The sequence below is a fragment of the Mus musculus genome, chromosome 7 (genome assembly GCF_000001635.26).
Source record: "Mus musculus strain C57BL/6J chromosome 7, GRCm38.p6 C57BL/6J".
Classification (NCBI taxonomy): Eukaryota; Metazoa; Chordata; class Mammalia; order Rodentia; family Muridae; genus Mus; species Mus musculus.
The window spans coordinates 128,648,688-128,662,533 of NC_000073.6; the positions used below are offsets into that span (position 1 = coordinate 128,648,688).

Here is a 13,846-nt window from a genome sequence, read left to right on the forward strand (position 1 = left end):
TCTTGAATTTTACCATAATCAGTCAAGAAGAGTCATTTAGCAATGACATTTTACTTAGAAATAGCTTCATCTAAATATCTAGCTCCATTATTCTTCAGTTCTACCTTCTCCGAACAGTAGACTATGAACACGCCTCGAAGACTTCCGTCTGACAAAGCCGGTCCTCTCGCCGTTGTCCAGTGACATGTGTCCATCTCGGACTTCCTAGAACTGCCCTGGAGTCTTCTGAGCAGACTGAGTCTTTCTCTTCGGGTGTTTAGTTTCTGGGCTGTCTCTTGAATTACCTTTAAGGGTTCACTCATGACAGTGTTGGTTTTTCCCAGTGTGTACCTCCAGACTTCCAGCCCCTCTATTACCCAGTCCAATCCCAAAACTCTCTCCACAGTTTTAGGGATTTATATTACAGCAGCCTCTGCTTTGTTGTCAAGCACCTGTATGAGCCAGGGCTCTCTAGAGAAGCAAAACAGAGGTAGGGAAGTGAAGAGAGAGGAAAGATTCATGTTCACTGGAGATCCAGACCTACCATCTGCAAGCCTGAGAACCAGCAAAGCCTCTGAGGTGGTTCCAGTGCAGGCCCAAGTACAGAGGCCTGGAGGAACTAGTACTACCCGGCCTGCTCCAGACCCAATCTCTCAGGCCCCGGGTCAGCCAGAGGACACACTAACCCTTCATTTTTTCCTTTGTTCACTCCAGCTCTCAGCAGATTATATGGTGCTCACCAACACTGGTCTACCATTTTAAATGCTAATCTCTTCTTGAGATAGCATGTACCCAGAAATGTACTGGTTATCAGGATATTACTTATTTCAGTTGAATTGACATATCAAATTAATCGCCAAAGGATCACATAGCCAGGTGTAGTGGTGCACGGAGGCAGAGGCAAGTGAATCTCTGTAAGTTTGAGGCCAACCTGGTCTACATAGAGAGTTCCAGAACAGCCAGGGCTATGTAGAGAGGTCCTATCTCAAACAAACAAACAAACAAACAAACAAACAACAACAAAAACAAAAATAACATCAAACAAAGCTAAAATAAAAAACTGGGTGCCATTGTTAGTAGTGATGGAGTGCTGCCTGACACAACTCCCCTCTTTTGTCCATAACAGCCTTAGGGGCTCTTTTTCAGAGAGTTAGTTCTACTCATGGAACTCCTCCCCCACCTCTCTGTGCCCTATGAATGCCTGTGAACATGTGTGTTTATGTGCCTATGTGGGTGGGAGATGGATGTTAGATGTCTTCCTAGATTGCTGTCCACTTTTTTTTTAGCATTTTTTATTAGATATTTTCTTTATATACATTTCAAATGCTATCCTGAAAGTTCCCTATACCCTCCACCGCCCTGCTCCCCTACCCACCCACTCCCACTTCTTGGCCCTAGTGTTCCCCTGTACTGAGGCATATAAAGTTTGCAAGACCAAGGGGCCTCTCTTCCCAATGATGGCTGACTAGGCCATCTTTTGATACATATGCAGCTAGAGACAAGAGCTCCGGGGTACTGGTTAGTTTATTTTGTTGTTCCACCTATAGGGTTGCAGACCCCTTCAGCTCCTTGGGTGCTTCCTCTAGCTTCTCCATTGGGGGCCCTGTGTTCCATCTTATAGATGACTGTGAGCATCCACTTCTGTATTTGCAAGGCACTGGCATAGCCTCATACGAAACAGCTATAACAGGGTCCCTTCAGCAAAATCTTGCTGGCATTGTGCAATAGTGTCTGGGTTTGGTGGCTGATTATAGGATGGATCCCTGGGTGGGGTAGTCTCTTGATAGTCCATCCTTTCGTCTTAGCTCCAAACTTTGTCTCTGTAACTCCTTTCATGGGTATTTTGTTCCCTATTCTAAGGAGGAATGAAATATCCACCCATTGGTCTTCCCTCTTCTTGATTTTCTTGTGTTTTGCAAATTGTATCTTGGGTGTTCTATGTTTCTGGGCTAACATCCACTTAGCAGTGAGTGCATATCATGTGAGTTCTTTTGTGATTGGGTTATCTCACTAAGGATGATATCCTCCAGATACATCCATTTTTCCAAGAATTTCATAAATTCATTGTTTTTAATAGCTGAGTAGTACTCCATTGTGTAAATGTAACACATTTTCTGTAACCATTCTTCTGTTGAGGGATATCTGGGTTCTTTCCAGCTTCTGGCTATTATAAATAAGGCTGCTATGAACATAGTGGAACATGTGTTCTTATTACCAGTTGGAACTTCTTCTGGATATATGCCCAGGAGAGGTTTTGCTGGATCTTCTGGTAGTATTATGTCCAATTTTCTGAGGAACCTCCAGACTGACTTCAAGAGTACAAGCTTGCAATCCCACCAGCAATGGAGGAGTGTTCCTTTTTCTCCACATCCTCGCCAGCATCTGCTGTCACCTTAATTTTTGATCTTAGCCATTCTGACTAGTGTGAGGTGGAATCTCAAGGTTGTTTTGATTTACATTTCCCTGGCTGTCCACTTTCTTTACTGAAGTAAGGTCTCTTGCTGAACCTAGATAGTCTAGCTAACCATTTTGTCCTAGGTCTATGCCTCCCAAACCTTGGGATTACAGAAGAGCCGTTATACCAGCCCAGTCTTTAAAAGTTAATTGTGAGTTACGGTGTATGGAACAGGCTTGGAACATGTACCTTGACCGGAGCCATATCTCTGACCCTCTGCCCAGCTTTTATTTGTGGGCCTCATGCTTGCCATCTCCCTAACTTCTTTACTTTGTAGCAGAAGCCAGTATGATGCAGAGTTAGAGTTTGTTAAGAGGAGATTTAAATAGCTTTAAACACAGGGTTAATAGGAAATAGAGGTGCTAAAGAGAATACATGATCCAGGCCTGTTTGGTGTGGGCTTCTTAAGAGAGAGTCAGGATTGAGTGTCTGAGATAGTCACATTGCTTTCATGGCTTCTGAAGTCACATTTTGGGAGGCTTGCTAAGGGCTATTTTCTTTTCAATATAATGCACTTCAGATGGGGTCACAGCTGATAAGGTAAATCCTAGGTCATGGGGCTGCAGAGAAGTTAGGATGTCTTTACTATAAACAAAGGTTCAGATTCGTTTGTGAAGTTCCCAGAAAAATGTCTAGGAAAGGAGAAAGGCCACACTTGAGAGTCATATAGGCTTAGGCCTTTAGGCATGGTTCATTGCTGATTTAACATTTTCTTTTTGTATTACTGTTATCACTCTGTTCGTACACATACACCAAAACACTAAGAAGGAAAAAAATACATAAAAGCAATTAGATCTCTGTCAGAAGCCTTCATACCAAGCGTGGGTAACTGTGCTGAAATTCTTGCTTCTCAGCTGGCTAGGAGCTTTGGCTAGATTTCTTTCCCCTATCCCACCCTTTCTTTGGAAAAGAAAGAGAGTCTTAAGTAGTCAAATACTAAGATACGTGTCAGTAGTATGTCTTTGAATGAAAAGAAATGGTAGGGTTCTTCAGGGACTGTAGAGGTATAGCTCATGGATAGAGAGCCTCGTGTGTGCAAGGCCATGGGTTCAATCCCTAGCAATAGAGCAAAAAAGAAAGTTCTCCAGTCAAAAGAGAAATGGTTGCTCCTGGAAGTGTGGGGATAGAGGAAGGAATGAACGTCTGTGGGAAAGGAATTTGCTAAATGTAAATGAATTTGGCTTCATATGGAATTTAAATTTAATGTAGAAGGAACACACAACAATAACAGCAACATTACAGGATTTAACAAGAAGAAAGAGGGAGAAGAGGAGATGATGATGAAGGTACAACACAAAAAGCATTTTAAAAGGTTTCTATTCCAGGATTATTCTTTCATCCTCTAGGAACTGGTAAAGACTCTAACTTACTTTTAGGTTTAACAGGTTAAGGTTCATTTCCTACTGTATAAGGCAAACAATAATAAAAGATTGTAAAAGCTATCAGAGTAGGAAAATGGGTTAATCATAGTTAAAGACTCAATGCAAGAGAAACTAAGAAAGTAAAAGGCGTACTTGGAGTGACTGACAGGAGTAAGAGGTGATGGGATTCTAGACACACTGATGTGGCATTTCATAACAAACCAGAGACTTTGTAACACTGGAAAACCAAAATCCATTTACATGCTGCTTGCAAGATAAATACCATACATAGTCTGTACATAAAGGCAGAAAGTAAAGAGTTGTGACAAAGAAACTGCCACCTTTAATCCCAGCACTCAGGAGGCAGAGGTAGAGGTAAGCAGATCTCTGGAATTCTAGGCAGCCTGGTCTGCACTCAGGGGGCACAAGTGACAAACAAAGTAAACAAAGCACAATCAACTCGGCCAGGCCACTCTTTCTGGAAAAGTCTGTGCACCAAGTGCCACGTAGTCCAGCAAGCACACTTGGCCAAGATGAATTCTGTCTTTTGTGTCTGACATAGTTAGGTGGTCTTTGTCTCATCCCATTGGAGGGAGTATGACTTCACAGTTTGTCTTGATTTTCTGATCCACACAAAGTGGAAGAGGAAGGGTTAGGAAATATGAGTCCTCGCCAACTAACTACCTGTCATTGAAAAAAAAATGTTTCTTACAATATTGAGTTCCAGGCCAGCCGGGGCTTCACAGTGAAGACCCTGTCTCAAAGAAGGGAAAAAAGTGCACAGATTAGCCTAGTAAAACCTGATAGAGCTGTCTTACTATCAGAGTAGGTTTAAGGCAAGAGGCATAGGAAGAGGACATCTCAAAACTCACAGGGTGATCACATCAGCAGAAGGGTAATTAAAAGCCACAGTTGGGTTGGGCTGTCGCTCGTGCACAAGGCCCCAGGTTAGATCTTCAGCACTGGAAAAAAGTGGTGCATCTGAGCAGCAGCCTCCGAGGATAGTAAGAGCAATTTAGTCATCTGGCTCACATTTCTTCCCTGAGATGTCAGTTTGAAATGACAGAGAAACATGCAAATGTTCCTCTTCTTAACTTCACAGAGAACAAAGGAAAGGTGAATAGATTTTTAATCTTTTTTTTCCCCTTTACCAGTATATTTTCATTCTTTGAAATCACTGGTAAAATGCAGAGATCTTTCTGTAGGTATGTGAGGTATAAACTGCAGAAGCCCTTCAGGAATTTGAGACTTTGACTGCTGGGGTGGCTCTCATCTCTAGTCCTAGCATTTGAGAGGTGGAGGCAGGAGGAGCAGGAGTTCAAGGCCATTCTGAGTTGATGGTGAATTCCAGGCCTGTGTGGGATTTTGAATCTTTGTACTTAAATCTTATGCTATATAAGAATAGCTGATTTCCACCCATCTTTGGATTCCTGTGATGCAAATGTAACTTCTCTGTGTGGCTGGTTGTCTGGTCCTCATGACCACACCACTGTGTGAGTGCTGTATTTCTCGGAGGGGTAACTGGCTCAGGAGTCTAGCCTGCAGAGCTAGGACATAAAGTAAGCAAGCCTGTGAGACACAGCAAAAACTCCTGGTCGGCATCTCACCCTGGTTATTACAGGGTTGCTTATGTAGAGAGAGAAAGCAGGAAGCGTCTAAACAAGCAGCTGAGTGGGGCCTACGAAATAAGTAATCGCTGTACTGTTTCTTAAGCCCTCAAGCAACATTTGAAGGACTAACACCAGGAAATGGTAATCATTTTCTCTGTCTCTGCGGTTCTCACATGAGACACTAACAAAGTAGAGGCTGGAGTCAAGGGAAAACTTTCCATAGAGTAAGGGATGATGGTGGCAATCAGGAGAACGTTAATTTTATCTATAATGTTTACATCTTTAGAAAAAAAAAGGATATATTGGGGCTGGAGGCACAGCGTAGTAGTTAAGAGCGCTGCTCTTTCAGAAGACCTAGGTTTACTCCCAGAGCCCACATGGTGGCTCATAATCAGCTGCAACTCCAGTTCCCGAGCGTCCGTTTTCTTTTCTGTGTCCTAAATGTGATTATGTTTTCAACTTGCCATAGAGTGGTTTGCCCCTTACATTTCGTGTTGAGTTCCCTCGGATTCTGGTTGACTGGAGCATTTCTGTTCTAAGAACTGGAACTAGACTCAGGCCATTTTTTAAAAATGTTCTCCGAGTGGTGGCGCAGGCCTTTAATCCCAGCACTCGGGAGGCAGAGGCAGGTGGATTTCTGAGTTTGAGGCCAGCCTGGTCTACAGAGTGAGTTCCAGGACAGCTCCGGTCAACCCTGCTTGCTCTGGTCAACTCCACTTGCTCAGTCCCTGCCCGCTATGGCCCAAAGATTTATTTATTATTATACATAAGTACACTGTAGCTGTCTTAAGATACACCAGAAGAGGGCGTCAGATCTCATTACGGATGGTTGTGAGCCACCATGTGGTTGCTGGGATTTGAACTCAGGACCTTCGGAAGAACAGTCAGTGCTCTTACCCGCTGAGCCATCTCACCAGCTCTACTCCTTCCTTCTTATGAAGGTGTGTTAGGTTCAGTATCTCTTTTTGTCTCTGGAGGGGTATGCTGTATCCCCAGTGGATGCTTGAAATAGCACATAGTACTATATCTCATGTGCATAGGCATGTGTTGTTAACTGTGTGAGAAATCTGGAATTTGATTTCTTTAAAAAGAATATTATAAGAAGAGTTTCATGTTAATCCCAGATATGGGATGGGGCTGCTTTGGCCTCCGTAGCAGCTGACTATGGTTTGCCTCTCACTCTAGCAGAGATGTGGTTTTGCCGGCTGCAGCTGGTTGTGTAACATTTGGAATTCTGGAAACGTTTCAGAGGTTATATGAACGTTGGAGCCCTAATAGGCAGGATTGGTGGTGGTTGGATGTTTGGTGGTGGGAGTGTTTAAGGTTTGTTAGAAGTCATGCTCAGAGAAGAAACAAAAGGAAAGAAATTAGACTCAAAGATCGCTGTCTCTCTCTTCACCTCTGTCTTTCTTTATCTCCTAGTTATGGGTGGGAGAGATAAAGGGTAGGAAAAGAAGAACCCACCAAGTAGCAAAGACCAGCTACCGTGAACAGTAACATTTTGGTCAACAGTAAGATGCCACAGGGGTCCAGTAAGAGCATGTATGACCTACTGGCATGATAGCTGTCTTAGTCTGGAAATACATCTCAAATGTTCTCACATGAAATCACTTTAACAGAACACTTCTCAGAACATATACCCCATCATAAACAGTTTATGGCTGTACTGTATTTTTTTTCTGATTGTAATACCTTGATAAGTCTGAATTTTCAAATTGGGCTTAATAAGAGATTGACAGTAGTGAGATGAAGTCAGATAAATGGCAACAACACTGTAACAGCATTAGGGTACTGTGTGTGGCTACTTGAACTGTGCGGATACTGTGCTAGCCCGTCTCGTCTGATAGTCCAGCTGAGTACTACAGGACCAATGGGCAGGTAACATATATAGCATTAAACAAAGGGGGGGGGGGTTGATGGTGCACAGTGTGATGTCACGTGACGTCATTATACTAGTAAGAGTGGTCACGTGACGTCATTATAATAGTAAGAATGGTCATGTGATGTCATTATGCTAGTAAGAGTGGTCATGTGACTTCATTATACTAGTAAGAATGGTCATGTGACGTCATTATACTAGTAAGAATGGCATGCTATTTATTTATTTATTTATTTATTTATTTATTTATTTATTTTTGAAGTGCTGGGGATGGAGCCTGGGACTTTTCACTTGCTGGCCAATTGTTTGCCACTGAGCTATATTCCAACTCTTTTTCTATTTTTTATTTTAAATTTTATTTATCATTTTATTTATGTGTGATGTGTTTGATTTGTGTGTGTGTATATACTTACACACACATAGGATGTGTGGAAGTTAGAGGCCAACATTCCTTTTTCCACCATGGAGTCTTGGAATCAAACTCAGATTGTCAGACTTTTTGTTTGTTTGTTTGTTTGTTTGAGGCAGGGTTTCTCTGTGTAGCCCTGGCTGTCCTGGAACTCACTCTGTAGACCAGGCTGGCCTCTGTTTCCCGAGTGCTGGGATTAAAGGCGTGCGCCACCACCGCCCTGCTAGATTGTCAGACTTTTGTGGCAAGTGCTTTTATCCACTGAGCCACCTCACTGGTCCTTACTTAATTTTAAAAAAGATTTATATTATTTTTATTTTATATGTGTCTCTTGCCTGCATGTATCTCTGTTCATTGTGTACTAGACATGCCAAGACCAAGTTCTCAGCACAGAGGAGGTTTATTTGCCCCAAAAGGACAAAGGGCAGGGAATAAGAGACAAAGACAGGAGGTACGGGATGAGGGAGAAGGGGATGGGAACAAGGGAGAGGGGGAAAGATATTATCTGAAGAACAAAGGACTGCCTCTGGATAGAGAAGAGACAGCCAATGTGGCCCATAGGCAAAATGGCAGTTTATAAAGGGAAAATGGGGAACCCTGTGTTAGGATGAGTGGGTTAATTTTGATTGGGTATATTAATTAAGTACCACAAAGGGGACTTTTGATTCCTGGACTTCAGTACTTTGACCTTGGTAGTGTCCAGTGTCTGGGGGAGGAAGTGGCCAAATAAGGGATTAGACCTTGGTGGGTCGCTTTAGGAATGTAACTTTAGAGTTTAGCAAAACAGAGGGAATGGGGGAGAAGGTAAAAGAAAATACTGTTTGCCATGCTCTGGCCTGCTAGAGCCCTTCAGTGGCATGAGGCCAGAAGTGGGCTTAGATCACTTGAAACTGGAGTTGTAGATGGTCATTAGCTGCCATGCAAATGTTATTAGTAATTGGGTCTCTACAAGAGCAGTGAGTGTTCTTAACTGCTGAGCCATCTCTCCAGTCCCCTGGTGCCTTCCTTTGCTGAGATGTCCAGGTTGGTCTTGACCTCCCAGTCCTCCTGCCTTAGCTTCCTGAGCCACTGGAATTACAGACCACCCCCATGCCCACCTTGATGGCCTATGATTGAAAACCTTCTAATTGTTTAGTTCTGACAGTTCCCATTTGGTACTTTTAGACCAGAGTTGACCACAGGAGACTAAAACTACAGAAAGTAAAGCTACCTTGGTACCAAAAATAAAATACATCTTAAATTATCATAATGCAGTATGTGTTGCTTAATAACTGGGATGTTTCACAAGCAGGTTATAAAGTGACTTCATCATTGTAGGACTATTATTAAGAGACCAGCCTCTTGATATAAATCAAGTCACTTGACAAAGCCTCCTAATTCCGGCCAGAGTTGTGATAAATCCGACATAAAGATGTGATGTATGAGGTGCCGCCGCCAGGGTAATCTTGATGTGATGTTTTATAGCAAACTTAGTAACTTTTGTTTCATTTTGTTTAGATTATTTTGTTTTATGTGTGTGTTTTTGCCTGCCTCTCTCTCTCTCTCTGTGTGTGTGTGTGTGTGTGTGTGTGAGTGTGTGAGTACACACAAGAGCCAGATGTATTCCTAGTGCCTGTGGAAGTCAGAAGGGATCTCAGATCCCCAGCAACTAGAGTTATAGACAAGCTGCAATGTGGGTGCTGGGAACTGAGCCCAAATCTTCTGCAAGAGAAGCAGGTGTATGAATAAATTTGAAGTGATGGTGGGTAGGGTAGGACTGATGACGCAGCTCAGTGGATGGGCAGAGCACTGGACTCAGTGCTATCCTCCCAAATCAATGCTTCTCAACCTTCTTAATGCTGTGCCTCTTTAATACAGTTAGCTCCTCGTGTTGTGGTCACCCCCAACCGTAATATTATTTTCATTGCTACTTTAAAATTGTAATTTTGCTACTGTTATGAGTTGTAATGTAAATATTTTTGGAGATAGAGGTAAGGGGTCTCAACCCATATGTTGAGAATCATTGCCTCAAAGCAAATACCCCATGATAAATCAGTGGCAAATGCATAACACATTGTGTATATTCAATTAAGTTTTTCATTCTGAATATAATTGTATATTATACTTTTATACTGTTGACAACATAGTAAGTTTGTTTATACCAGAATTCCTTATCACTGCAAACATGGTTAGATCAGATCAGAATGCGTGGCACACTGAGCTGTGCCATTCTGTCACTAGGCGGTGGGAATCCCCCAGCTCCATTATGATGTTATAGAAACATGTCACTGGATGCATCGCACAGTGTAGCACAGCTGTGTTATGTACATGAGTAGCACACCTACGCTTTTCACTTATTACATGCACAAATCATCATAAACTACTTTTACTTTTTATAGGCCTCATAAGTTGTTTTTCCAGTTGTGTCCATTGGTATTCTGTCAGCACTGCTGTTTGAGAGTTCATGTTTTCTCATAGTCTAGCCACAAGTGTTTGCTCCATAATTTACATTGCTCTGAGTGAGACTGGACATCTTGTGTTTAGGGACTTTTAGTGTCTTTATTGTGCATTTTACATTTTGTTACTGTTGGTCCCTTCACCCCAGGCCAGCACCACTCTATGAACACCATTCATTTATTAGAATTTTCTCTTTCAGATCTTCCATGGTGGCTTATTTTAATTCGGCAGAAAGCGTTGGTAGGCAAACTCCCAGGAGACCATGAGGTCTGTAAAGTCACCAAGATTGCTGTATTGTCACTTTCTGAAATGGAACCTCAGGAGCTTGAGCTGGAGGTAAGGTGACATCAAGGGGACTGTCACAAAGGCGTTTGATGGCAGACATGTAATTTGTGTCTTCAAACCTTGCAGCAGACCCTTCACGACCCATGAATTGCAGTGTATAAGACAGAAGCTGAGCTGCTTTAAGGGTAGAGGGAAAGATCATCTTTAAATAACATGAAAATGAGGCCTCCCTCATGCCATACACATATGTGTGGAGGAGGGGCGTGCATGACTGTGCAAGCAGATGCTCGTGAAAGTGCTTGCATGTGCACATATGGACGACAGGTCAACATCAGATTCCATTCTTTACCACTTACTTTCCTTGCTTTCGTTTGGGGGTGGGGTATAGAGGGTTTGAGACTGGGTCTCAGTGAGTATCCCCAACTACCCTGGAGTTCCCTACATAGACCAGGCTGGCCTTGAACTCACAGAGGTGCCTCTGCCTTCTGAGTGCTTGGATTAAAGGCATGTGCTACCATGGCCAGCTTAGCACTTATTTTCTTGGGATAATTTTTCACTAAACCTGGTGCTCACAGGTCAGATAGACGGCTGTGTGGCCAGCATGTTCTAGGGATCCGCCTTTTCTATCTTCTGGTGGCTTCTATCTTCTGGTGGCAGGCTTACAGGCGCATGCCTCCATCCATGGCTTCCCGCACGGGCGCTGAGGGCAGATTCGTCACTGAGCCACCTGCCCAGAATAACTGAATAGTTTTAGAACGATCAGGTTGTTTGAGCTATAGTGTTTATTAAGGTCACCAAAGATTATGCTTCATGTTAGGAATGGAATATATGTTGTGACCTGGGCAAATTAGGGGAGAGGGTAACACTTTTGTGGCTGTCCTACAACACCATGACCAAGGCAACTGAAAGAGTTTATTTGGACTTATGGTCCCAGAGGACTAAGACTCCATCATGGCAGTGAGTGGCAAACATTGTTGTTTTGAACAGACGCTCAGAGCTCTTTAAACCACCACATTAACCAGAGCGTAACTCTGGAATGGCATGGATTTGAAACCTCAAAGCCTGTCCCAGCCATATAGCCCAAGCCTCCCCAAAACACCACCACCAGCTGGGATCAAGTATTCAAATGCCAGAGCTTATTGAGGATCAAACGATCCTCACTGAAACCACTGCAGAACTATAAAGAAAGCATCTCCATCCTTGGGTGAATGTCTTAGGAATTATTTCCACGCCCCCTTCCCTTTTACTTTTAATTTATATCACAGTAAGGGAACTTTGCAACAGTGAGTAGCAGGAGAGGCAAGGGTAGGTGTGCTGATAGTCATCACATTTCTTCTAATCTTCGGATAGTAATTTATGTCATCCTCTCCTTTCCTTCTGTTCATGTAAACACAATTAAAAGGAGCTTTCCCCCTTAACGCCTATTGTCTTTCATGGGAGTACACATAAGCACTTGTTAGGTGAAGCTGGTGAGGCTGGCGTGTCTCCCACTGCAGCACGCCCCTCTGATTTGAAGCCCGTTTACTGTTCTGTGTGATCCACCACTGTCCTCCTTCTCCACAGAGAGCTCCCGCTGCTCATCAGGTCAGCCTCCTCCATTTGCTGCAGCCCGCTTCTCTTCTGTAATTGGAGCAGAAATTATTTTATTGCAGATTTTAATATTAGAATTTAAGTTTCTTTCTCAGTGGTGTTGAGAGGGGTGTGGCTTATTGGCCTGCCAGTTTACTTGTGGTAGCATTTGTCAGTACTTTATTCCTTATTATTGTCAAATAATATTTCACTTCAGTTGATGAACATTTGAGTTGCTTCCATTTTTATACTATTATGCATAATGCTGTGGTAAGCAGTTTGTAACATGCAAGCTTTTGGTAAACATAGGTTTTCATTTCCCTGAAGTATAGAGTTCCTAGGTCATTTTGGTAATTCTGCTTAACTTTTTTGAGAATTGCCACACTGTTTTCCAATATAGCATATCAATTAAAAAATATATATGTTTATGGCTATGGTGGAACTCTGGGGCTCAAAAATGAGAAGACATGCATTATGCATTTTGAGAAATACCCTTAAAGTGTTAAGGGCTTCTGTTCCCCGCCTGCTTAGCACATGTGCTGTATCTCATTGCTGTAATAGAGAGCAGCACCGTTTTCCACTTTCCCATCAGAAAGCTGTTTAAAATTTTATCTCAGAATGGATATAGATAACAAAATTGAAAGTAAAACCATTTGTTTTCCTTTTCTTCAGCAACATCAGCTTTTAATCTTGGTTGTGAAATATAACTTGTAAGAGGAATAAAAAAAAACAAAACTGCCGTTTATGGTAGTGAATTTTTTTAAAGAATAATCAAAGCTATAATAAGGGCCTACTGTACACTTTAGAGACCTTAGAGTCCACTGGGAAGGGAAGATGATCCAAGTGCCCATATCCAAGGATAATGTTTAACAAAGTAGTTTATGACTGGAAGGGTCCCCAAGAAATCATTTTCTTATCATTATTTTCTGACAGGGCTGACTTTTAGCTCAGTAATTATATAGAAGATTCTAGAATATTCATTAGTGTGACCTTTGCTTAAGGTAGTTCAGTGAGTTTATGCTTTGTTCCATAGATCTGTAATTGTTATCTAAATGTTTTTTATCCATATTTTTTTACAGTTCTGTTTTTAGTTGGTTTTGTGCACAGACTTGCATGTAATATCAAAGATGTATTGGGGAAAAAAGTGTATTAGCCAGACATGGTGGCACACACCTTTAATCCCAGCACTTGAGAGGCAGGGGCAGGTGGATCTCTGTGAGTTCAAGTCCAGCTTAATCTATAGAGCAAGTAACAGACAAGCCAGGGCTACACAGGGAGTGAATAAGTCTGTCTGTCTATCTGTCACCCCTACCCTCAGAATACACACACACACACACACACACACACACACACACGCTCGCGCACAGAGCATATTAGTTGTTATTCTATTGCTGTGATAAAAATACTATAAGCAAAGCAAATTAGAAAAGGTCTGATAGTGGCTCTGGTTTCTGAGCCATAGGCCATCGTGTCAGGGCACGTATAGCAACAGGCAGGGAAAACATCTCAGCAGGTGCAAGGAAGCTGACTGATCCCAATTCATCCCCACCCAGGAGAGTGAGGAGGGAAGAGAGAGAGAGAGAGAGAGAGAGAGAGAGAGCAGGGATGGGGCAAGGCTGTAAAACTGCAAGGCCCAGCCCAGTGGCATACTTCAGCTAGTAGTCTCCACCTCTAAGAGCTTCCAAAACCTTCCCAAGCAGTGCCATCAACTGGGGACTAAGTTCAAATACATGAGCTAATGGAGGGCATTTCTCTTTCAGAACATATCAGAAAGTTTATTCCATATAGTTATCTATGCCCCTAACTGAGGCTTAAGTCTTATCCCACAAGACATTAGTATTTCCTGAAGAATCAGATGAGTAT

General features: G+C 42.5%; 1 protein-coding gene across 2 annotated transcripts in view; it reads left to right on the top strand.

The window, feature by feature from the left end:
- The window catches only part of Inpp5f (inositol polyphosphate-5-phosphatase F), an 85,256-nt gene that overhangs the window by 37,507 nt on the left and 33,903 nt on the right, over positions 1-13,846 (top strand). For both annotated transcript variants that reach the window (XR_003946368.1, NM_178641.5), the window contains exon 3: positions 10,329-10,465. Coding sequence is in view for 1 of the 2 variants with exons in the window: in NM_178641.5 (NP_848756.2) it covers positions 10,329-10,465 (137 nt within the window). In the remaining variant the exon portion in view is untranslated. The remainder of the gene's footprint in view (positions 1-10,328; positions 10,466-13,846) is intronic.